The 25,672-nt window shown below is 42.5% G+C and overlaps 2 protein-coding genes across 4 annotated transcripts in view; both read left to right on the forward strand.

Annotated features, from left to right (window-relative positions):
- commd7 (COMM domain containing 7) overlaps window positions 1-25,672 on the forward strand; it is a 432,536-nt gene that overhangs the window by 227,398 nt on the left and 179,466 nt on the right. The window lies entirely within an intron of this gene.
- LOC146984056 (nucleolar protein 4-like) overlaps window positions 1-25,672 on the forward strand; it is a 279,484-nt gene that overhangs the window by 90,808 nt on the left and 163,004 nt on the right. For both annotated transcript variants that reach the window (XM_085780881.1, XM_085780880.1), the window contains exons 2-3: window positions 5,005-5,157; window positions 8,279-8,390. In XM_085780881.1, the coding sequence (XP_085637007.1) occupies window positions 5,005-5,157; window positions 8,279-8,390 (265 nt within the window). The remainder of the gene's footprint in view (window positions 1-5,004; window positions 5,158-8,278; window positions 8,391-25,672) is intronic.

Here is a 25,672-nt window from a genome sequence, read left to right on the forward strand (position 1 = left end):
TGTGCAAAGTACCTTGTGAGACACATTAACATCTCTATTCATATAACGCCCATCGAAACAGCTGATTTACATTAGGGGTGGTGAAAAAAATCGATAATCGATTAATCGCGATTATTAAATGACCGATTATGAATCGATTATTAATTTTCCAAAAATCGATTATTTATATTTAAAAAAAAAAAAAAAATTTTTCAAATTTTTTTTTTTTTTTTTTTTTAATATTTTTCAAATTGTAATACAAAGGCGAGTCCTCCTGTTACTGGATGTCATACAGGATTTAACCACAAGGTGGAGCGGTCTGTCTGTCATAACAAGAGGCTGTGTAACTGAGCCAGCGAGCAAGTGTGTAGGTGCTAACAAGGTGCTAACGGTGCCGGAGCGAGACAAAGATCGATACAATTGAGTGGCGACAGCTTTTGATGTCGCCGCCAGCGCGGTCACGTGGTTCATGTTCCAAACTAGGCTGCCGCTGTCATGTTTTTCTATGGGACAGACAGCAGTGAGCTTGCTTTTGAAGCATAAAGTCCGCTAGCTTAATGCTAACGTTGTATAATGTAAAACACCATAGACGGGCTAACAGAAATTAGCATGGCTACAACCATAGCAGTAAAGCTGCTAAAAACTGTTTTAATTCTGGCTTTAGCGCTGTTAACACGTCACAACATGAGGACCAGCTGGTCTTCCTCCATAAGAATCTGGTTGCTCCAGAGCAATGATTTGATCACTGAAGTTGAAGTTACACAGCTTGCTCTGTTTTTATAACAGTAGGCTAAAGTAAAATGTGTGCAAGCTGGTTGTTCCAGAGCAATATGATCACTAGTTACGTGTGTTGTGTTCTGTTTTTATGTGTACATTATCTAAAGCCTACAGTAAAATATGTGTTGCATCTGTCTTTCAAAAAAAGTGACTTACTAATTTAAATCTCCTTTGTGACACGTCCAAAAATACAAAGGGTCCATGATCAGTTAAAGTAACTTATTGTAACAAAAAATCCAAGAATCAAAAAATGAGCCAACAAGCAATCAACGCACAAAGAGAAAATTAATATGTGGTTTTCAATAAATAAAAATAGGCTAATAATAATTCAGCAACTGACTGATAATAATCATGACAATAATCATTGATAATCGAAAATCTAATCGATAATCGTTAATAATCGAAAATCGGTCTGTAATCGAATCGAGACTTCAATAATCGTAATCGAATCGAATCGGGAAATTGGGCCAATTAACCACCCCTAATTTACATGTCGGCCGTTAACACATGGCGATTGGCCATTCACGCGGCTTTGTTCTTGGTTTCGGCCAATCAGCTTATAAGCACATGGCTAATTATCAGCTTTCAACCAATCGCACTGTTTTAATGTGTGTGTGAAAGTTATTTTCTTTAGTTCATTTTCGTTTCTTTTGGATTTTTTTTACAACAATGTATCAATATAATATTGTTTTCGTTTCATTTCGTTATAAAAATCAATCCCTTTTCTTTGAAACAATGAGATTGAGCAGCTAAAAACCAGACCAGTTCAACTGTAGCGATTTTCATACTAGTGTACTCGTTATTGCCAAAATGTCACATAATTTCTCACAATATAAATAGGTCAAATAAATATTTTTGTCCCGTGCGTAATTGTCAAGATCCGCATTTCGATTAAACTCGCCTTTCTTCTTCTGTACGAGTTGTTGGATGACTGCATTTTCATTTCATTTACTTATTTCCCTGTCCTAAGTCATGTTTATGGAGACACAGTTGAACATATTGTCATTTTACCCTCGGCATTTTCCCCTCACTTTGCTGAATATCTGTTGATTCATGTCATAAACACGAACATTAAAAATATGTGGTGTTTATTAAAAATACATGTTGTTCATTCAAATCGGTTGTTGTTCATTGCAAAACAGTTAGGCTATTAATTTGGTGATTTATATACAGATATTGATCGCGCTATGTGACCACAATCACTACGCACGGTGGCGTGAGGGACATTTGAAACAGCTGTATCAATCGTCCCTGCAGCGACTACTGACACTTCAACCTGTTTTGCCTCTAAACTTCAAAACTATGACATTGCATAGTTTAGGACCAGTTTATGTACGAATTCATCTGTTGTTAGGTCATATTATTATTGCATGAAACACACAATACAACTTTTGATCACAAAAAAACTACCGCACCTAACATTTTACTTTCCGTAGGCCTACAATAGTTTCTGTGATTTAGGCAGGGTATACAGTAGTTAGTTCTAGTTTAATAGCCTAGAGTTTAAGCTGTGGATTACTGCACAGATCACTGAGTCATCCGCCTGTCGTCCTCCGTTCTCACAGATGCCACCTGGTGGTTGTTTTGGCACATTGAGGCTTTTCATTAAAACCTCTTGTCTCGCCAAAGAAAAAAAATGCCTGAGTCTTGTGCCGTCTCGCGTGGACCACGCGTGAAGTCCGCAATTTTGAACCAGTAACATCTGTACATGCACTTTAGCTGTCCAGGAATAGACATGTTAACTCATTGAGTGCCGTGCTCCTTTCCAAAGTTTTAGTCAAGTGTACCGGCAATTTAGACCATTTTTGACGATTTTTGTAGAGCCACAGTGTATTCTATATTATTGCCACCAACACATACTGTGGCTCATTTGAAAGGTGAAACTTTATGCTTCAAATGGCCACAAACCGTTTGTTTCTACGTGCCTCTGTTCCTGAGAAAACTCAAGCTAAACATGGCTGGGTTTCACCAAAATCCCTCCTTTTTTTCTAGAAAAGGAGATGTCTTGTATGAAAGGTGCTCTGTTTGTGCCTGTCGCTCTTCTGACACTCGCATTTCTGGATCAAAGGGCTCGTGTAAGATAAATATATACAACAATTGTTGTTCTATTCACAAATCCACCATCGGGGGCGGGGGGGGGGGCGCCACTAAACAACAATAACACAGACGCACCGTGCCGTGGCACAGCCTCTCGCCGCGGAATGTGATGGTCTCTGGGCCACAGCAGGTCGGGAACACCGGCCCCTCCGTTTGCAAAAGCCGAGTTATGATAAAAACTTCCAGATCATGAGCTGTCATGAGTTTTTGATCATTTCAGTTTTACTCGTCGTAGAGTCCCCAAATTTACACATAAGGTGTGTTAAAGTGTCTAGTTTCATAATTTAAAAAAAAAGCAAAAAACGAGAAATCTCGTTTTTGTCACTCAATGCATGGGAACGAAAAACGAGAAATTACTTGGTTGGCACTCAATGAGTTAAGGCCCTTTGTTTTTCAAGTGTCATGTAAACACAAATAAATGAGTCCAGGAGAGGGAAGTGTGAATGTTGAAATTCCCACTGAAGCAACAAAGGTTCTTTATCCTTAATCTGCGAGAAAGACTCAGGATCCCAGAATGCAGCACAATAATCTAATCATCGAGACTTACCACAGTATGTTGTATTGAGATCACCAGCAGCTGCTTGAATTCAGCTTACTGTGTTGATTAAAATAAACAGATGACTCAGAATTGCTACAGAAACCTTCCTTGTAGTGAAGACGCAAACCAGTCATGAAAAACAAAAGTTCTCGTTTTCAGTTTCCACTTGCGGCAGTGAGAGTTCTTGAACGCTCACTTCAGTGTCTGCAGTTTGACGAGAGACCGATGCACAGTGGAGGGGGAGACACCAGGAGGTGGTTTTGAAGCTTAAATCTAGACTTGAAGTTGTCTGTTTTAGCAAACCCTTCATTGATGTAGTGCCACTGTGTTCTGTATGTTGGGACTCTGATATGAAAGGTCTTTAAAGGGATAGTTCAACATTTTGGCATAATCCCTATAGTTTTAGGAGTAGGTTCGTTACCTTTAATTATCAGTGCAAGCTATTTTTAGAATGGCGGAGCAGAACCGCGAGCTGCTCAGAGCTACGCTACGAAGGCTCATGGAATCTCTTGGTTTCCCTCATCAAACTCATCAAATACACAATCCAACAACTCCAAAACGCTCTGGTGGACAAGTTGTGACCTGCACATTCACCACACTATGAGATAATAACGGAACGTTATGAGACAACGTTGTTTTTCATGCAAAACCGCTGATGGGCATTCCCGTCGGGGGCAGTTTTTCAGCAAGCAGTCTCTGCATTCGCCTCCAAAACAACTCTGTTTCGTAACGTTCTGTTATTATCTCATAGTGTGGTGAATGTGCAGGTCACAACTTGTCCACCAGAGCGTTTTGGAGTTGTTGGAGTGTGTATTTGATGAGTTTGATGAGGGAAACCAAGAAATCCCATTAGCCTCCGTAGCGTAGCTCTGAGCAGCTCACGACTCTGCTCCACCGTTCTAAAAATAGCTTGCACCAACAATTAAAGGTAACGAACCTACTCCTAAAACTATAGAGATTATGGCAATGGGCCAATTTGCCAAAATGTTGAACTATCCTTTTAAAATCCATCTGGTTTCCTCTTCTTCTGAGAGATGTCAGGAGGAGAACTCAGACAGTAACAGATGGGTTGAACAATGGCAGCTCTCAGACATCAACAACACTTTCTGCACCTGATTAGGGGGGCAGGCTGCAGCTAATGATTACTGTCACTATTGATGAGTGTGTTGATGAACGGTAAAAACACCGGTGAGGAGAACAGACGGCGGAACGGCTGCACGTCTTGTTGTGAGACGACGTCAAAGAAAAGCAACAAATCCTGGTTCATTTCTACTCTAATGGCCTTTAACTGACAGATGTGAAAGGTTCAGTATTAAAACTCCTGTTGAACTAAGTCAATACATTAGAACAGTAACCTATCTCTTATGCTCCGTCTTCACAAACAGTGTATAAAATAGACCAAGGTTATAAAAACACAGAACCTTTTATTCATTTCATACATATACATCACAGTTGGTTTTATTTGAGAGTTTCTAGATGCAACAAATCATCAGTGACACTTTCATCGGATGTCTCAAACATGTCTGTTCTGCGTTACGTTCCGTATTTAGGTGTTTTGTTCCTGTGCTGTGAATGTTTCATGACGTGAAGGTTTCCCTGTGCTCTGTCTCCAGTGTGTGGACAGCGTGTCTGGGGTGGACTCCTCTCTGAAGCGAGTGGCGGTGGTGGAGGATTTCTTCGACATCATCTACGCCATGCACGTGGAGATCAGCACAGATCCAGGAAAAGCACCGAAACACGCAGGCCAGAAGAAAACCTACAAAGCAGTAAGGACACGGTCTAGTGTGTTTACTTACGCTTCATGTTTACAGTGTTTTGTCTCTGCAATACTTTGTTTTTCTGCCTTAGCTCCAAGTATGGGATTTTTTTTAAGCTCAAGCATCTTCTCACTCTTCATGTCGTTCTCTTCCCTTCAGTCTTCTCACTGTTTCCTCTATCTTGCTGCTCTCCACCCTCTGGTCCACAGAAAGGATTCTCTCTCTCTCTCTCTCTCCTCATTCCTCCATCTGGGTCTCAGACAAAACAAAAGAAACAGCGTCTCTATCTTCTAACAGCTTTTGTCAAACTGGACTCAGTTTTTACTGCTAAGTGACAGGTAGTCTGACTTTCTTTGTTTAAACACTTTGTTCAGTAATTGATTAATATTTTAAATCATAAAATCACAGAATTTTCTTTAAATCATTGTTTTAAAGTTATTTTTCAAGTAAAAATACAGAACATTTCTGAGGCTTATTTTAGATTTTTTTTTGGGGGGGGGGAATATTTAATATGACAAAGTATTGATCAAGATAATAACTGGTTAATTGATAATTATCCGCAACCCTATCTATATTTTGAATCATAACCAAGCAGCTGTTTTAGAGACGCCTGCTTTTGTATCATTCCACCAGTTTTTCTCCTTTTGTCTCATCTCTCTCTCCTGGTTGCAGCGACATGAATTCCTCACTCCCCTCTGCTGACCTCAGGATGAATATAGTTTTGACATAATGCACTTTAAATGGTTTCACATAATAAACTGTAAAACCTTCTTTTGAAAGGAAAATTTACCCCAACGATCATTTTCTGCAGATTTTGACAAACAGTAAGTGGTTTGAGCTGCTGACACTGCCCTCTCCTGGTCAAACTGTGCCAGTACAGGTTCCTCTCGTTGAGGGATAAAGCTGAAACTAACACTTTTTTTTCTCCATTTCTTCTGATTCTTCTTCATCTTTTCTATATGTTATGTCCTCTGTGTCCTTCTCTCTCTCTCTTTTTTTTTTCTTTGACTGTACTTACATGATGGTTAAAGCCAGCAGCTAGAACACCATCCCACTTGGCTTCAGGTCTTTAGGCCACCAAAGGCTGAGAGTGACATTTGCCTTTGCTTTACCCCCTCCTTCCTTCACATACTCTCTCTCTTACACACACACGCACACACACACACGCACACACACACACACACACACACACACACACACACACACACACACACACACACACACACACACACACACACACACAGGCTGCACAGCCGCCCCCCATCCACCCACGCAGACAGACTGTCTTCCATCCTTCCTCTTCTTTTCTTTTGTGTCTTTGTGCCTCTCCTCCTGAATAAATGTTTTATGTATGCAAACACACACACATACACACACACACACATATTCAAACACACACCCATGGATTTATAGACTTTATATCCTCAGCATCTCTGAGAGCAGTTTTTCTTTGAGACGCTTTGAAAACGGTAATAACAGCCCTGTGTTGTCATTCTGGGCCAATTTTGTTATTTGGCGAAATGTAGACAACATGAGTGGAATGACAAAGAACACAAACAGAGCAGGAAATGTTTTAGTGCTTTAATAATCAATTGTAAACAGTTGATTTCAGAGGCAGCGCCTCAGACTGACATTGTTTTTGTTTATTGTGCTGGGACAGATAAAATGACTGTCAAGATAAAACACAACTCTGTCGTACCCAGAGTGAAACGTAACAAATGACAACACTTCAACACATCAGCACTGCTGGAATCAACTGTGCTGTGTACAAACAGGGGGAAATATATGTGATTAACTGTTGCCATAATCATGTTTTACTGCAAATCAAAAATATGTGTAGTATCATGCGTAGTATCTTATCATGATGTGTAGTGTCATATTATGATATGTGTCTATGTATCATGCAGTATCATATTATATGTAGTATCATGTAGTATTATATCATTTCATGTTGTTTCATGTAGTATTATATGTGATTTTATGTAGTATCATATGTAGTATTTTATTATCCTATGATTTTATGTATGTAGTATTTTATTATCCCATGAATTTATGTATGTAGTATTTTATTATCCTATGATTTGATGTAGTGTCATAGTGTCATATTAGAGTGGAGTAGAGTAGAGTAGAGAATACTTTATTCATCCCTAGGAGGGAAATTCAAATTAGTCCAGTAGCTCACACGACAATGACACAAAAAGAAAGAAAGATGAACACAAAAACATTTTAAGAAGTGTTATAACACGATTGCAGCAGGAACAAATGTTTTATGTTATGTAGCATCATGTAGTATCATATAATTGTATGTAGTATCATATGTAGCATTATATTATTAAACTATTCAATGTCTTTGACCAGTTAAAGCAGAAGTAAGTGGTCCGGTCGTTTTCGCTAATGCTGCGTTCCAGGCAGGCTTTTGAAATCGTAAATTACAGCTTCAAGTCACAACTTACGACTTTGTAGCGTTCCAGGCAACCCACTCGTGTTTTTCCGACCTGTTTTACCGGTGAAAGTCACTATAACGGCCACTCGTAACTTCCGACCGGTGAACTCGTACCAGATCGAACTGGTATGACTTCACGGTCGGAAAAATACGAGTTTCTTTTAACGCACCATAACAGTCCTCGTCCCTACGTCGCCACATTCACGGCGTCCCTTGGCTGCACACACAGCCCTGCATGCCGTTCTCTCTCCTCATTGGATAAAAACTGTAGGATACGATAAATGTTTTCTCCTCGGCTCAGAGCAGAGCAGAGTGACTGACAGACCCGTGTTTCAGACCAAACACTCTATGTAAGTGATTGCTGTTGGAAGATATAACTATTTAAGACTTATATTAACATAAATATATCACTTACTTCTGCTTTAATGTCTGTTGCATCTGGTTTAAGATGTAGCTACGTAACACAGCAACATCTGTCTGTTGTTATTATTTAGCTTAATAGACCCATCGTGGCAGAAGTTCAGTTCTCTGTGTTTAACTGGACTCTGAAGAAAAGATACAACTCTGTTCTCCCTGAATGATTTTACTCACCTCTGTTAACAAGCTGTTTCATGTACATGTTCCCTCATCACCTTATATCCTCTCTCTCTCTCTCTCTCTCTCTCCCTCTCTCTCTCTCTCCCTCAGATAGCGGAGACGTACGCCTTCCTGCCCAGAGAAGCTGTGACTCATTTCCTAATGAGCTGTGGAGAGTGTCAGAAGAGGATGCACATCAGCACCACAGGACAGGACTACAAAGGTACAGGCGCAGCTCTGCAGCAAATGTCTGAGTCAGTGAGTCCTCGGCACTCTTTGTCTCTTACAACAGCTAAGTTGGGATCCTGCTGCAGTTTCCTCTTTCTGCTGCAAACAGGTGGCAACAGCTCTATACAGCCACCACTGTGTCTGAGCATCATCCACTGTCTGGTTCCAACAGTCTGAACTGTCAGGCTGCTTCTGTTTCTTCTTCTTCTAGTTGTATGTGTTTTATCAATCCAAAACTACAAAATGTACATTCTATAGCTAAAACCATCATACATATTTAACTGTTTCACTCAGAAAATACATTGAAACTATTAATCACTCAGTCTGAGATTTCCTTTTGAAGGACTAACGGCAACTGCTCCACAAATAATTCATGATTTTCAACTGGCTAATCCATTCTGTTAATGATCCATTTTGCATTAATTCAATTAAGTACATGATCAGGATTCAGTGTAATTTAATGCTGTGAAGCTCGCACTTATTAAATAGATGCAGTAGAACATAAGCCAAGGTCTCCTACCACGCTGAAGTCCCTCACTGTAAGCCACTCTGAGTGAAAATCTACATCTAAATGTAATGACGGTGATTTAATTACATTCTATGTGCTGTTAAATAGCTTAGACTTAATGAGCTCTGGATACCTGCATGAAGTCAACTTTCAATGTCCATCATATATAGTGAGTGAGTGAGTGAAGGACAAGTTCACAGCCTGCTCATCATCTCTAGAGGCTGCAGATGATTTATTCATTCATTTTTAATAATTGAAACGAGACACTACAGGTGAGACGTCTGGAACACAGTGGGTGAATTTACAAGGTTGTCACGAGTCCACACATCAATCCATTCAGCAGCAAAAGAAAGAACTTATGGATCGGTGGCTACATTATTAACATATGTATAGAACTTCTAGGGGCTGCTTTCCCAAAGCCTCCATAACGCTGCATCGTTCTTAACCTTTACTTTTCCTCTTTCTTAACATTGTCACGGTTTCAGTTTCCATTCTTTGCTTAGAATACCTTCCCTAAGGTTGGTCTGGAGCTCTCTTAAAGGGATAGTTCAACATTTTGGCAAATTGGCCCATTGCCATAATCCCTATAGTTTTAGGAGTAGGTTCGTTACCTTTAATTGTCGGTGCAAGCTATTTTTAGAACGGCGGAGCAGAGCCGTGAGCTGCTCAGAGCTACGCTACGGAGGCTAATGGGATTTCTTGGTTTCCCTCATCAAACTCATCAAATACACAATCCAACAACTCCAAAACGCTCTGGTGGACAAGTTGTGACCTGCACATTTACCACGCTATGAGATAATAACGGAACGTTGCGACAAGGAGTTGTTTTCGAAGTAAATTCATGCAAAAGCCAGCCAGTTTCAGCACCTTGTCATGGACAGCGCACCGTACATCATTCATAGCAAAGTCATTGTTGAGGAAGCTCCTGAGGAACAGTTTAGGGAACCAGGGGTAGATAGGTAAACAACTTTTGGTAAGATGTTTTGAGTCTTTTAAGTGCGGACCCAGATCATTAGAGGAAAACAGCTTTGAGAAAAAATAAATGCAAACTTGTTATTATTTATTTTTGGTCCATCACAACAGTTGTGCTTGTTTTGCTGTTGTGGTACAGGCTCAGTTTAGCTCAGCTAATTCCACACTTCACTAATGAGCCAAATCGAGCTCCGGTGAAGTAAGAAAATGCGGTAGAAGACGAACAGTGCGATTTAACGGCAGAAAGCGCCGGCGTTGACAGGAAGTGTCAAGAAGTCCAGTAGTAGTAGAAGAAGAAGAAGAAGAATCTCCTGTTTTTCTTCCTCAGCATCTGGTTGAAAGGACTCCTCGCCGTCCCTCACACTTCCTCTGCTCAGCTCCGTCTCTTTGTCATCACTCTCTCCTGCTCACCATCCTTCTGCGCCACATCTTTCAATTAGAGTCCATCTCCACCTCTTTCATCCTTCCTCTCGCTTTTCCTTCTTTCTCACGTTTACACCAAATTATTATCAGATTATGTAGTGCAGTGCAGAGACGTGAGCTGCTCAGAGCTATGCTACGGAGGCTAATGGGATTTCTGGGTTTCCCTCATCGAACTCATCAAATACACAATCCAACAACTCCAAAACGCTCTGGTGGACAAGTTGTGACCTGCACATTCACCACGCTATGAGATAATAACAGAACGTTACCAGACAGAGTTGTTTTAGAGGCAAATGTGTAGCAGGAACTACATTTCAGACATGGCTGCTCGGCAGGGTGATTTCAAAAGTGCAAGTAGTTCCAAGTATTTGCATCGTGTGTCGTAATGTTACATAATTATACGTTATTATTTCATAGCGTGGTGAATGTGCAGGCCACAACTTGTCCATGAGAGTGTTTTGGAGTTGTTGGATTCTGTATTTGATGAGTTTCATATTTGTTGGAAAGACATTATTTCAGAAGAATAAATGAATGATAAATAAGTTAATGAGTTAAATACAAGTTAACATTAATATTGATAAAAACAGTTAATATGTTGTTGAATATGTGGTTAAAAAGGAGACTGCATTTCATTGATTTGTAGTTACATTAAAATGGACTTCATTTCCCATGATGCTCTAGGAGCAAGAAGGTAACGTAACGTGATTACGTCAGTGTTGTTGTTGCGTAGTCAGCCATGTTGAACCCTGAAAACTCGCACATGCTGTATGTTTCTCTCTTTTCTTTTTTTTACTATTATCAACTAAAGCATTTTGAATGAAAGAAAACGCCTCGCTTCGTCATTTTTTAGTTTGAAGTTAAATCTACAACATTTTTGGTGCCGAAACCCGGGAAGCAGGAGATTATGGCCGACGAAGCTGGAGACACCGAGGAGCAACAGTTACTGGACGATGTGGAGCAACTTGCTGAAAGGTCGAAAAGGAAGCGTCGGACAATACGGAGCTCCACAACAAGACTGTTGAACCAGATTGACGGTGAAGTATCAAAGAGAGACCCGGACATCGGCCGTGTGCGAGAGATGTTGGCCGTGTTGTCAGCAAAGGAGGACAGTCTGCGCGAGCTGGACCGCATAGCGGAGGAACACACTTCGCTGGACGACGTGGAGGCGGAGATCGAACTCGCAGAGGATTACAGAGACCGCATTATCGGGATGAAGACGCGAGCTCACCGAGTGATCCAAGCACATGAGACTGTGAGTAGAGACGACCCCCGGCCTGCTCGGCTAAGTGATGTTAGCGCAAACACCGCTGGCTCTCAGCGCAGCAACCCGACCGTGAGACTGCCGAAGCTAATGATCGAGAAATTCAACGGAGACGTAAGTTTATGGCAGGAGTTTTGGAGTCAGTATGAGACTGCTATTCATAGCAATGATGCCCTTTGCAACAGAGAAAAGTTTACCTACCTGAAAACTTACCTTGCTGGAACGGCTGCAAAGGCAGTAGCAGGACTCACTCTGACAGACAGTAACTATGATGCTGCAGTTGATATACTCCGAAGCAGATTTGGAAGGAAAGATCTTATTGTAAATGCCCACATGTCGAAGCTTCTGAATCTCACTCCTGTAAAGAAATCATCTGATGTCAGTGCATTGAGGCAGTTATATGATGACTGTGAAATTCAAATCAGAAGCCTAGAGTCACTGGGAGTGGTATCAGACACCTACGGAGGCATGTTATGCCCAATACTGCTCCAGATGTTACCAGAGGACATGGCTCTTGAATACAGCCGTCAGAGAGGAGATCAGGAGGAGTGGAAAGTGCCTGACGTGCTCAAGTTTCTGCAAAAGGAGGTTCAGAGCCGAGAGAGAGCTTCGCAAATGATGAGATCATACAACCAGAGAGAGAACCAGTCTGCTTACAAAACCTGCAGCAAATCATATTCAACCAGTGACATGAAACTAAAGAAACCAAGCATGACATCTGCAGCTACACTACACACTGCCAACCAGAAGACACAAAACTGCCTGTTCTGTGATAGTGCTGAACACAAATCTGAAAGCTGTCCAGACCACAACGTGTCAGCACGTAAGGAAAAGTTGAAGAAGCTTGGCAGGTGCTTTGTGTGTTTGGGACCTAAACACATTGCAAGGTTCTGCAGGTTAAAGGGCATGTCATGTGCCACATGTGGAGGCAAGCATCATGTGGCCATTTGTGAAAAAACCGACGCATCCCCACCTGCTGTATCTGCCAACATGGACACTGTCATTTCCTCTGTAATTCCCCAAGCAGAAAAAAGCAAACCTGATATTGAGAACACTGTGCTGCTACAAACCGCCAAGGCATGGGTTGTAGGGCCCACAAGCAGGAAGATGGTTCGCTGCTTACTCGATGGAGGCAGCCAGGGGAGTTTTGTGCATGAGAATGTAGTGAAGGCCTTGCAGCTACCTGTTACTAGACAGGGGACACTTACCCTTCACACATTTGGCTCCTCTGCCCCAACAACGGTGAGGCGCAACATAGTGAAGCTCAGCTTGGAGAATATCTGGGATAAACAGCAGAGAACTGAAATAGAGGCAGTTGTGACCCCCAAGGTGTGTACTGCATTGATGAAAGTCCCTGGTGAACATATACAGAAAGAAATGAATAAGACGGATTGCGGCACGGTGGCACAGTGGTTAGCACTGTTGCCTCACAGCAAGAAGGTCCTGGGTTCGAATCCCGGGCCGCCCAGGGCCTTTCTGTGTGGAGTTTGCATGTTCTCCCCGTGTCTGCGTGGGTTTCCTCCGGGTGCTCCGGTTTCCCCCACCACTAAAAACATGTCGGCTAGGTTAATCCTCCAGTCAGCGCCACTGACCAAAGGTACTGGCTCATAATCTGGAGTTGGTCCCCGGGCGCTGCACCGCGGCTGCCCACTGCTCCTCAGGGATGGGTTAAATGCAGAGGAAGAATTTCACTGTACTAGCTGTATATGTGACTAATAAAGTACCTTTACCTTTACCTTAGAGAGGTCTCCAACTCGCAGACTTCGCTGGAGATGATGAACCTGAACTTTCTGTGCTAATTGGCTCAGATTACTACTGGCACATAGTATCAGGCCGAGTAGAAAGACTGACAGAGAGCCTGGTAGCACTGGAGAGCACCTTTGGATGGGCAGTGCAGGGCCCAGTCGCAGTGTCCAGCATGACAGAGACAACATGCATGCACATCCAGCTCAGCGAGGATGCACAGATGGACAAGCAGCTGCATGCATTCTGGGAGCTTGAGTCCCTGGGAATCACAAGTGAGAAGTCTGAGAGCCCAGATGATGTGGAAGCGTTGCAGCGGTTCGAGGAAACCTCCATCTTCAAGGATGGGCGTTACCAAGTGGAGTTGCCATGGCGACAAAACCATCCTCCACTTCAGGACAATTACCGCATTGCAAAAAAGAGACTTGAGAGTTTGAAAAGGAAACTACGAAAGGACGTCACACTCTACAGCAGATACAATGATGTCGTGGAGGACTACTTAAAACAAGGAATGGCTGAGGATGTGCCAAGGGAGCATACATCCCCACCAAGCAGTCAGACATATTACTTACCTCATCACGCTGTACTGAGGGAGGATAAGGTGACAACAAAATTGCGGGTTGTCTTTGATGCTTCATCCCACGAAGACCAAAGTCCCTCACTAAATGACTGTCTCTTAACAGGTCCCAATCTGAATCCAGATCTGATGAGTGTTTTGATTAAGTTTAGACTGCATGAAATTGCATACATGGCAGACATTAAAAAGGCATTTCTGCAGATTTCACTCTCAGAAAGAGACCGGGACGCTGTAAGATTTCTGTGGTTCACAGGCCCACCAACGGAGGAGAAGGACGAGAAGCTGCGCATTCTCAGGATGACAAGAGTGGTGTTCGGAGCCTCATCAAGCCCATTCTTACTCGCAGCCACCATCAGGAAGCATTTGAGACAATATGAGCTTGAACACCCACAAGTGATAGACACCATCAGCTCCTCACTTTATGTGGATGACTTTATTTCAAGTGCGAGCGAGGTGACAGAGGCACATGCAGTGACGACCACAGCCAAGAACATTATGTCTGCTGCAGGCATGGAGCTATGTAAGTGGATGACGAACTCTCCTGAGCTGAAAGAAAAATGGCAGGAGAGCTCACTGGACTGCACTGCACAGCCAGAAACACACGGGTCAGTGCTGAAGGTTCTGGGCTTGGTCTGGAGACCTGTCACCGATGATTTTGTGTTCGACCTCAGGGGGCTGCTTGATATTCTGAAAGAAAGAGAAAACACAAAACGAAGTGTTCTGCAGTCTTCTGCTCGCATTTTTGACCCTCTAGGTTTCCTGACCCCTTTCACTATCAGGATAAAATGCTTGTTCCAGGAGATGTGGGAACGAGGGCTCAGGTGGGATGAGGAACTGCCGCCTGATTTGACAAAGAAATGGCAACAGTGGTGCTCAGAGCTTCCCCAACTGCACCAGCTGTCAATCCCACGCTGGTACAAAACACACATGCAGCAGCAGGACAGTCAAGATTTAAAGCTACATGTGTTTTGCGACTCAAGTGAAAAGGCTTACAGTGCAGTTGCTTATCTCCAGGGAGAAACAAAAGATGGAAAAGTGACCATAAGCCTGGTTGCATCCAAGTCCAGAGTGGCTCCACTCAAAAGAATGACACTGCCACGCCTGGAGCTGATGGGAGCTGTAATAGCAGCCAGGCTTGGGAGCACCCTCATGAAAGCACTGCAGCTGGACAAGACACAACTCAGACTATGGACAGACTCAATGATAGTGCTACACTGGATTCGCAGTTCTGCTCACAAGTGGAAACAGTTTGTAGCAAATCGAGTGACAGAAATCCAGACTCTAACTGACCCACAAGCATGGTCTCACTGTAAAGGAAAAATTAATCCAGCTGACCTTCCCACCAGAGGACTAACAGTGCAGGACTTGAAGCAGAGCACTCTGTGGTGGAAAGGGCCTGGTGTTCTGATATCACCTGATCAGTCAGAGCGCACTGAGGAAGATGTTCAAGAAGATGAGGTAAAGTCTGAACTCAGATCCAAACACCAGATTGTTGTACAGTTTGTTAAGCAAGACATAGACTTTTTAAAACCTGTTCTGGGTTTGGAGAAGTACAGTAAACTAAAAACTGTGCTCCGAGTGACAGCCTGGATAAAGAGGTTCATCACCAACACCCGCTCAAGCACAAAAATGAGTGGTGAACTGACTGCAGAAGAGCTGAATGAAGCAGGAAAACATTGGATAAAGGTGATTCAGAACCAGAGTTTCAGCTCAGAAATTGACCTGCTCAGAGCAGGAAAAGGCCCAAACTCTGACTCCAGAATCCGAGAGCTAAAACCATTTCTGGATGAAGATGAGCTGCTCAATGTGGGAGGAAGGCTCCAGCATTCTGATCTCTCTTACAGAGAAAAACACCCATGGATTTTGCCCAGCGATCACAGATTTACAGAAATGTTGGTGCAATATCAACATGAGAAGATAATGCATGCAGGGGTACGAGACACTTTAGTGCAGACGAGAGAGAAGTATTGGATTTTGAGAGCACGACAAGTAGTCAAAAAAGTGGTGTCCAGATGTGTACTTTGTAAAAAATTCAGGGCGAAGGCGGCACAACAGACTACTGCACCGCTACCAAAGGACAGAATAACAGAGTCACCACCATTTGAGATCACAGGTGTGGACTTCGCAGGGCCACTCTATGTGAAGACGCACAACTCCATGACAAAATCCTACATAGCGCTGTTCACCTGCGCTGTAACCAGAGCAGTGCACTTGGAGCTGGTCTCAGACCTGTCCACTGAGAACTTCCTGCTAGCACTAAAAAGATTCATCTCAAGAAGAGGATTATGCAAGGTGATCTACTCAGATAACGCCAAGACATTCAAGAGAGCTGATCAGGATCTAAAAGAGCTCTGGAAAAGCATCAAAGATCCACAGCTACGAGAGTTCTTCTCAGAGAAGGGCATCACCTGGCGGTTCATTGCTGAAAGAGCAGCCTGGTGGGGGGGATTCTGGGAAAGGCTTGTAAGGTCAGTCAAAATTATTCTCAGAAAAGTGCTTGGCAGAGCTAAACTCAACTTTGAAGAAATGTGCACCATCCTGACTGAGGCAGAAGCCATCATAAACTCGAGGCCGCTCACTTATGTGCACAATGATGTGGATGAACCACAGCCGTTGACACCTGCCCACTTCTTGGTAGGTCAGAGACTGACTTGCTTACCCCCTAAGCCATTTCCAGCTGATACTAACCATCCAACAGCAAACAAGGAGGAGATGACACAGAGGTGGCGTTACAGACAAAGACTTATGACTAACTTCTGGAACAGATGGCGGAGAGAATATTTACTGGACTTGAAGTCAGCCCATCGCTGTGACACCCCGCAGCCTTCTCTGCTGAAGGTGGGAGATGTTGTTCTCATCGGAGAGGATAACACACCAAGGCAGAGCTGGAGGCTGGGAAGAATTCAAGAACTCTTTCCAGGGCGTGATGGCCTAGTCAGGTCATGTACAGTTAGAACCAGTTCAGGCACCCTTCTGAGGAGACCAATTCAGCTGTTATATCCTTTGGAAATTTAGATAAACTGTAGTTTATCGGGGGGAGGATGTTGAGAATTTATTTGTTGGAAAGACATTATTTCAGAAGAATAAATGAATGATAAATAAGTTAATGAGTTAAATACAAGTTAACATTAATATTGATAAAAACAGTTAATATGTTGCTGAATATGTGGTTAAAAAGGAGACTGCATTTCATTGATTTGTAGTTACATTAAAATGGACTTCATTTCCCATGATGCTCTAGGAGCAAGAAGGTAACGTAACGTGATTACGTCAGTGTTGTTGTTGCGTAGTCAGCCATGTTGAACCCTGAAAACTCGCACATGCTGTATGTTTCTCTCTTTTCTTTTTTTTACTATTATCAACTAAAGCATTTTGAATGAAAGAAAACGCCTCGCTTCGTCATTTTTTAGTTTGAAGTTAAATCTACAACATTACATAATTATACGTTATTATTTCATAGCGTGGTGAATGTGCAGGCCACAACTTGTCCATGAGAGTGTTTTGGAGTTGTTGGATTCTGTATTTGATGAGTTTCATGGGGGAAACCTGGTAATACCATACTGTATGCCTCCGTTGTGTTCGCTGAGCAGCTCACATCTCTGCCCTGCCGATCGAAAAACAGCTTGCACCGACAATTAAAGATAAAGAACCTACTGCTATGACTTTAGGGATTATGGCAATGGGCCAATTTTCCAAAATGTTGAAATATCCCTTTAAAACACAAGTATCCTCAAACCTGAAGAGGGTTTTTTTTTGTCTTCATGTTGCCTTCCCACACTGTCCATGAAGAGATCACTTCCAAACACTAAATCCAGCACAAGACAAAACCCACTGAATCCTTCTCCTGCTTCAAGATTCAGCAGTCTGATCCAAGTGGTTGTCTTCCAAGTGATGGTGCTTTTAGTGCAAAATCCTTTCTTTGTGTCACAATCCCTCCCGCAGCTCGACGAAGGAAACACAAAGGGAAGATACACACTCGATTTGTGTAACCCTGCAGCTTCAGTTGAACCTCTGAGTGCGCGTTCTACACAGAGCAGGGGATGTGGGTTTTTGGAGAGGATTTCTTGAGAGCTTTTGTGGAGGATGAGGAGGAGGAGGAGGAGGAGGATGTGCTTCTGAGTGTTGTGTTATGTTTACAGTGTTTAACTGTAAACTGTCTCCACACTTCTTATTCCTTCAGATTTCTCTCTCTTTGTAGAAATGTGACATGTCATAACAAACTTTCCAGACTGTGCAGAGAGGGGTGTACTACGAAGTGAGCTTAGTGGGTTAGCGAAGTATGTTGAGTCTAAAGCCAGGCTTTCCCGTATCACAGAGGTGGCTCTCTTGCTAGATCACCATGGTAACTGATGCTCCTGGACCCGACCAGGGGCCAGATTCACAAAACGTTCTTAAGAAAAAAAATCTTCTTAAGTGTAATTTTTTTCTCAACTTCTGTCTTAAGAAGAAAAAAGAGAAGAAGTCATATTCTCCAAAAAAGTTCTTAAGTATTTTCTCAACTTTGTTCTTAAGTTTCTTCTTAAGAAAAAACTTAAGATCAAATGGTATTCTTGAAATCAAAGTTCTCAAATTTGTTCTTTACTTTTTTCTTAACTTTAAGACAACCCTGACCTGTCTTAAATTCCCACGGTGTATAGGTAAACCTCTAAAATCGCCTTTTTCAACAAATTTTAGACAAGTTTAGACTAGTAGCTATAGGTCATATTTGTGCCCAAAATTAAATGTTAGACTTATACATATGAAATCCGTTTTAATTATCACCTAATGGGCTTCTAGTCCTGTGTGGTGGTTGCTTTGTTTTGTTGTGCACAGGGTCGTTTCTGGGTGAAGAGCGAGAGTTGATGACAGAGCTCAGGTGGAGCAGAGTAGGAGGCTGAGGGCTGCTAGCTGCACTAACTTAGCTGTCTCTGATGCTGCTGAGTGCTAGCACGTTTCTCTCCCTCAGCAGCAGCAGTCAGGACTGCAAAGAAAAAGAAATACAGTCTGAATGAAGCGCTAGAGCCGCGGACCGATTCCCGACCGACACAGGGTACTTGTAGTGAGCTAGCTCGATGCTAACTAGCGGTTAGCATCCGCCGCTAACACCGTCTTCCCAGCTCACCGCGATGGCATAACTACATAACGCCGGAGGCTCCTGTGACGGTCGGTTATCGGCTCACGGCTCCAGAGCTTCAGACTGTATTTCCTCTCCTTAGCAGTCCTGACAACTGCTGCTGTCTGGGGCAAGAGGCTACACAGCTTAGCCCCAGAGGAGGGGCTGAGTTTCAATGTTTTGTTTACAAACTGCAACGAACAAAACTCCACACTCTACCTGCTATGCTGCTGATGGTGCATACAATGCAATGCAATAACGTATTTTAAGAAGTTCTTAAGTAGGAAAAATAAGAAATTCGTAAGAAATGACTGTTCTTAAGACAGTTCTTAAGAAAATATTGAGGAATTGCACTTAAGAACTTTCTTATGAACTTCTTAATTTTCTTCTTAAGACATTTCTTAAGATCTTTCTTAAGAACATATTGGTGAATCCGGCCCCAGGTTATGTTCAGAGTTTCATTTAAAATTGGGCATAAAAGCGCTGCTGTTTTACAATTTGCAGTCACCTTTCCTTTGAAAGTCCAGTGGAGCTGGATCAGAGTCCAGCTTCACTCCGGAGGGAGACAGGGTTTTGAGAACTTCTCAATAGGACGAATCGCCTTGTTGTTTACAACTACTTCCGGGTAGAAAACCAGCATTCGAACAATAGTGACAGACGAGAGTTTCGCTATATATATCTCATTTTTCATGTCATTATATCACCGTTTAGACTAATCTGATGTTTGTAAAGTCTATAAAACCAATGATTGGACAAACATTACTATTTACGTGTGCACATTTTTGTAATTAGTCATGGTTATCATAGATTAGCTGGGCTAACGGTTAGCTACCTGTTTAACTTTAATAATTCAGTGACTCAATAAACGGTCCATAAAAAAATATTTTCTCCAGCGGATATCTTAGTTACAACATGACTGAGCTAACTGGAGTAGTTTCATGTCGTGTCCGACAACGGGAGGGTTTTAACAGCTGACGTCCTGGTGTTAGCTTAGCTACCGCCGTTAGCTTGGCTACCACCATCAGCTGTCCCTGTCAGCTGAGCCACTGATGCTTTCTAGACACCGTGATTCCCCCAAACTGAATAAATACAACACATAGCAACACTACACACAGAAATAGTAATGTTTCTTCAATCATTTCAGATTTGTCTAAACGGTGATAGGGCGTGAAAAATATGATATTAATAGCTAAACTCTCGTTCGTTACTATTGATCTCATTCAAATTATGTGCTGGTTTTCTACCCGGAAGTAGAATGTAAACAACATGTGATTCGGTCTATAAGTGGTCTCCTCCGATAGATGTCCAGCTGAGGAATTACGCTTCATCTGCTCACCTGTTGAGCCAAGCATCAGGAGGATACTGAAAGAAGCTGTGCGCTCACAGACAGACAGACAGATAATCAGATGAAATAAGTAATGATAAATAATGAGTAAAGTTAAAAAATTCACTCGTTTGATGTGGCCCTGAATAAATTAATCTATTACAGGGCATAGTTGCCCATATATAAATCTTGAATAGGTCTAAAGCTACTTTCACAGTTAAAGAAAGTTTTTGTTGTCAGTGTACAGAGACAATATGAGATTTGCGTGTACAGCACCTAAAAAATCCATCCATTCTTCAATAAAACACACACTTGCATTTTATGATTGCAATCAGTGAAATACACTGCCCGTCCCCAAAAAAAGTCATCACTTTTAACTAAGCTAATAGGTCAGAGCCTCCCATTGGACAATTACTGCATGGATGATCATGTTTCAGCTATGTTTCAACTTATCTAACCCTAACTGATGCAGTCTCATTTCTTAAACATCCATGTCAGAAGACACATCCTGTGGTAGAGGAGAAGATGTTAACCTGTTAGTAACCGTTCAAATTATTGGCATCAAGCAAATAAAACATCTAAGGACATTACTGAGACTAAAATTTTGTTAATAACTGTCCAACACATTATTAAAAACTGGAAGGAGAGTGGGGAGCCATCATCTTCAAGGAAAATGACAGTCGTTGTTGCTCTCACTGGAAAAAAAAAGTCATATTTAAAAGTAGTGTAATGTTCAGCTGTCAGAAATGAATACAGCCTCTTGTCATATTTGCAGCAACACTGGTGCTTCAGGCTGCGATCGCATCCTCTCTCCATTAAAACAACCTGCTCCTCTTGGCTGAAATCAGCCCGTTGTCGCTGTTTCCATTTTTGCGCGGTAAAGTAGAATCATATGAACCAAACGCCCCCTTTAATGTGAACGTGCACAGAGCACAAGGCAGAGAGCCGGACTAGTTGATAACCAGCGTGGTAGTACTGTGTTAACTCTGACCGGGGCTTCAGGTTTAGTTGAGCTGGATCATGAACACAAAGTCTGGTTTTGTTGAGCCTCCTTCGTGGTTCAGCCCTCAGGTCTGACTCTGCAGCTGCCTCATCAAACACAACATGTTTCCATTCTTCTCCAGGCCTCTCCCATGCCAACCATGCCCCCCTCCCCCCCCTTCCCCCGAAGGCCACGCTCCCTATCTTTTTCCCCTCTCCCATACTCCCATCCCCCCCTCCATCTTGCCCATCTCTCCTCCCTTTTCCTCCCCTCCGAGCATCTCCCACCCACGCTTCCCCACATCCCGCTCCCAGCTATTCCTCCCCCCATTTCCCCTTCCCACATCCCCCTTCCTCGCTTCTCCAGGCCTCCTGTCCCCCCACCCCATCCCACACACACACACACACACACACACACACGTTAATTCTCCCCGTCGCTCATTAAACAGGGAAGTCATTGGAGTGTCCTGTCTCTCTCCTCAATTAGCCTAATTAATGACTTTTAACAAAGAAAATGGCCCAGGAAACAAGCTCATTTTCCACAGAGTTGGGGCAGAGAGCTGGGATGTGGGATGGCTGCTGCTGCTGGGGGGCAGGGGGGAGAAATCTGAGAGGGGATGTAGAGGGAGAAGAAAGTGAGAAAGGACAGAGGAGGACAAAGGAAACGTAGAAGATGAAGGAGGAGAGCGCGTCACGTCAAGATCTCTTATCAAAAAAACACACAAACCGCACAGATGTTAAACGTTCTCAGAGTCTCCATCAGAAACTTCACCTTTTCTGTTCTATTTTGGATGACTTTTAATGAGCTTAAACTTTTTACCTTCACCATTAACGGCTTGAATTCAAATAATGTTGTTCTTTAAATTAAAACAATGAAATGAAACACGTAAACGTTGGACATAAGAGAAATGATTAAATAAGAGCATGTAATAAGCTGAGCAAACAATCAAGAACATATAGGCTATACACACACACGCACACATATGGATGGTAATGACAACATCTGCGTGTGTGTGTGTGCGCGCGTGCACGTCTTTGTATGTGTGTGCTGCGCCATAACTGGATGCCACTCAGAGAGAGGGAGAGCAGCTAATTGCCTTCCTACCCTGTGGGGTTTCGGCCTCTCCACGACACACACACACACACAGACACACACGCATGACCCCAGCCCCCTTTATCGCTATGCTGAAGTGACTCCCACTAAAGTTCAGATGTGAATTATTAAATGCAATTAATCAGCATGGACCAGGGCCATGTTTAATTGACACAGGCAGCGGGCTCACTGTGTGTGTGTCTGTGTGTGTGTGAAAACCAGGGGAGCTTCCTTTCCACTATGTAGAAGAATAACTGATTGTCCATTTATAAGAAGATTGCTAAATTGCAGGGACCCCTCCTCTACCGTAGTTAACATTTCTTTTCTCCGTCTTTGAATGAAGTGTCCTAACAGTGAAAGATGAAAGCAGTGTGTGGCGCGCTGTGGAGACTGAAAAGGCTGGTGGATTTATGATTTGAGCTTTATTGAATTCATCTTGAATCAAAGTGTGATGTAGGAGACAGTTAAAGGACAAATACTTTAATTAGCTGTCAGTGGTTAAATTAGCCACAGCTCTAATGAGTAAATACCAGGTTTACTTAGATCTTATTGCTTATCTGAGCAGGGTTGATGGGGGGGGGGCAGGACTCACCCTGGACGGGTCGGGTTCACTGCAGATTTACATTGAAAATGAATCAAAGAAGCAAGACACCGTGACAAATGATGTGTTGATGCCCAGAAACAATGGGCTATACTCAAGGGCATCACTCTGGGTTAAACATCGGGGGGTTTAAGATTTCTGCCCATATCAGGATTTCTTTGAAGCAAATAAAGTCAGCATGTGTCCCAGTGCAGCTACAAAATCATTAACTTTGATCAAAATACAAGGGCTAATTTACCTCTTTATTCTGACATTCCCATATTAATATTAGTAACAGTAGTAACAGGTATTTCAGTCGTGCATTTTATTTTGTTGTTCAAAAATTATCACATTTTATTCTGACAGGACGAATGTTTATTAGTCAATATATCATATCACCACTTGCAATCATGTAGCTATTTCTTACCAGGCAGATGAACTAATGACTATTTGATTTAGCATCTATATGTTATGACAGTTAGCCCGCCTGGAGAGGCATTATGAACACACCACACCACACTTTGTCACTGATACAGAGTAAAGACCAAATTAGCTTGAGAGAAAAAAGCTGATCAGTTTTCACATCAGCTAAATCCTACCAGCACATTGATTCTGTGGCGGCTCCTAGCTTTACCTCCAGCCACTAGCAAACTAGCAACCAGCTACACATTGTGAGGTTATTAAAATATTACTTTTGGTTGCTTGCAAATGAAATTAAAACAGCAAAAATGACAACTTCTTCATACCAACTTCTAGATATTCTTATTTACTACAATTATACTATTTAGGGGGTTATACTGGCTGGATTTGATGTTTTGGGGGGAGGAGTCGTAACCCCACTAACCCCCCCCCCCCATAAATTACGCCCATGGTCGTACAGGTGCATCACAATAAATTAGAACATCATGGAAATGTTTGTTTATTTCAGTAGTTCAAACTCATGTATTATATAGATTCATTACACACAGACTGAAATATTCCATGCCTTTATTACTTTTAATTGTAATGATTATTGAGTGATGATTATTATATAATGAAAACCCACAATTCAGTAAATCAAAGAATTAGAATATAGTGAAAAAGTTCACTATTGTAACCTAATGATGTCATACTCTAATCAGCTGATAATTTCCCAACTTCTGCAAAGGTTTCTGAGCTGGATCAGTAGCTCTGCTGACCTCCATAATCTACTTTATTGAGATGCACCTGTAGCTGACACCGAGGAGGAGCTTTGTTGACTCCATGTTTGCTCCACCTTTGCTTCATTCTGCCGAAGTTTCCCAGGAACACCACAGTCATATAAGTCACTTTCTGATTGGTCGGTTCAGTTTGGATTATGAACACACTTGTGTTAAAGGGATAGTTCAACATTTTGGCAAATTGGCCCATTGCCATAATCGCTATAGTCATAGCAGTAGGTTCGTTACCTTTATTTGTCGGTGTCAGCTATTTTTAGAACGGAGGAGCGGAGCAGCGAGCTGCTCAGAGCTACGCTACGGAGGCTACGGAGACTTATCACCTCATGTCCCTCTCTGGAGGATTCACTCACACACACTCTGTCACTTTCTCATGTCCTTGTACAAGACTATCAATCACCAGTCAATGATGACAAGTCTGTCTATTCTGCTAAGCCGTATTGATCTCATGACCTGTATTCATGTCTGTTGTGTAGATCTCCAGACGTCCTTTATGAGGCCTGCAGATAAACGAGTTATGGGAGAGCAGGACAGAGGAGAGGGGCAGGTTTAAAGACAGAGATCATGTGTTTTTGAACGTGTCTGTAGTCTCTTTTGTTGTGTCAAATGAACAGAGAGCTGTAGTTTCTTTCTGCCAACAAACCACAACCTCTTCACTCTGCCTCTCTTTGTCTGCGTCGCTCCACCTCCAGCTCCACAGGGTCCTCTAGTGTCGGCTCTCTGACATGACACATGAACAAATGAGCTGGGATGTGGAGAGGGACATAAGAAAAGAGAGGATTTGTGAAAAGCTAAATATGTTCAAGTCAGAGACATAAGGGACAGACACACTGCAGTACTGAGCAGTCAGTGTGTTGTTTTGTGGAGGCTGTTGATTCAGCTTGATTTTTCTTTTTCGTTCAGCAGGTTTTCTTTTCTTTTCCTTTTTAGTAACCATTGACAGGCAGTACAGGGCAGCTGCTCCAAACTCAGTCCATAGGAAACCAATTTAAGTGCGTGTCTCTTCCATTATTGTGTATGTGATGTGTTGGGGTGGTCCCGTGCTGACCTTTGTGCTACAGCTTGTTGAAGGAGGATGTGTCTGTGGAGATTCTCAGGCACTCACTGTGATTTTTCTGACACCGGGCTTGTTGGATCCTCCTGTAGACGTCTCACCTCTTGCCTCACCTCCTTTTATCGACTCTCATCATGTCTGTGTGTGGAGTAGAAGATGGTGTTGAAGTAACATCTGGCAGTTGACTGTTTGACACCAGCTAAGAAACACAGATGGTGATTCACTGATTTTTAAAGGTATAATATATAGGAACTACCCCCATCTAGCGGTGCGGTTGCATATCTGAACGTATCCTTGATGTTGCATTCACGTGAAATCGGCAGATGTCAGACAACAGACGCTGCATGTAACAGGATAAACAAGTGTCTATGTAAACAAGTGGTCCGCCAGCACAAAGCAAAACAATACAGGCGTGACAATATGTATGTCATGGTGATGTCATATTGTTTACTTGACCCACGTTTTACCGTCTT

Source organism: Trachurus japonicus, chromosome 7 (genome assembly GCF_045865225.1).
Source record: "Trachurus japonicus isolate A0001 chromosome 7, Traja_1.0".
NCBI classification, from domain to species: domain Eukaryota; kingdom Metazoa; phylum Chordata; class Actinopteri; order Carangiformes; family Carangidae; genus Trachurus; species Trachurus japonicus.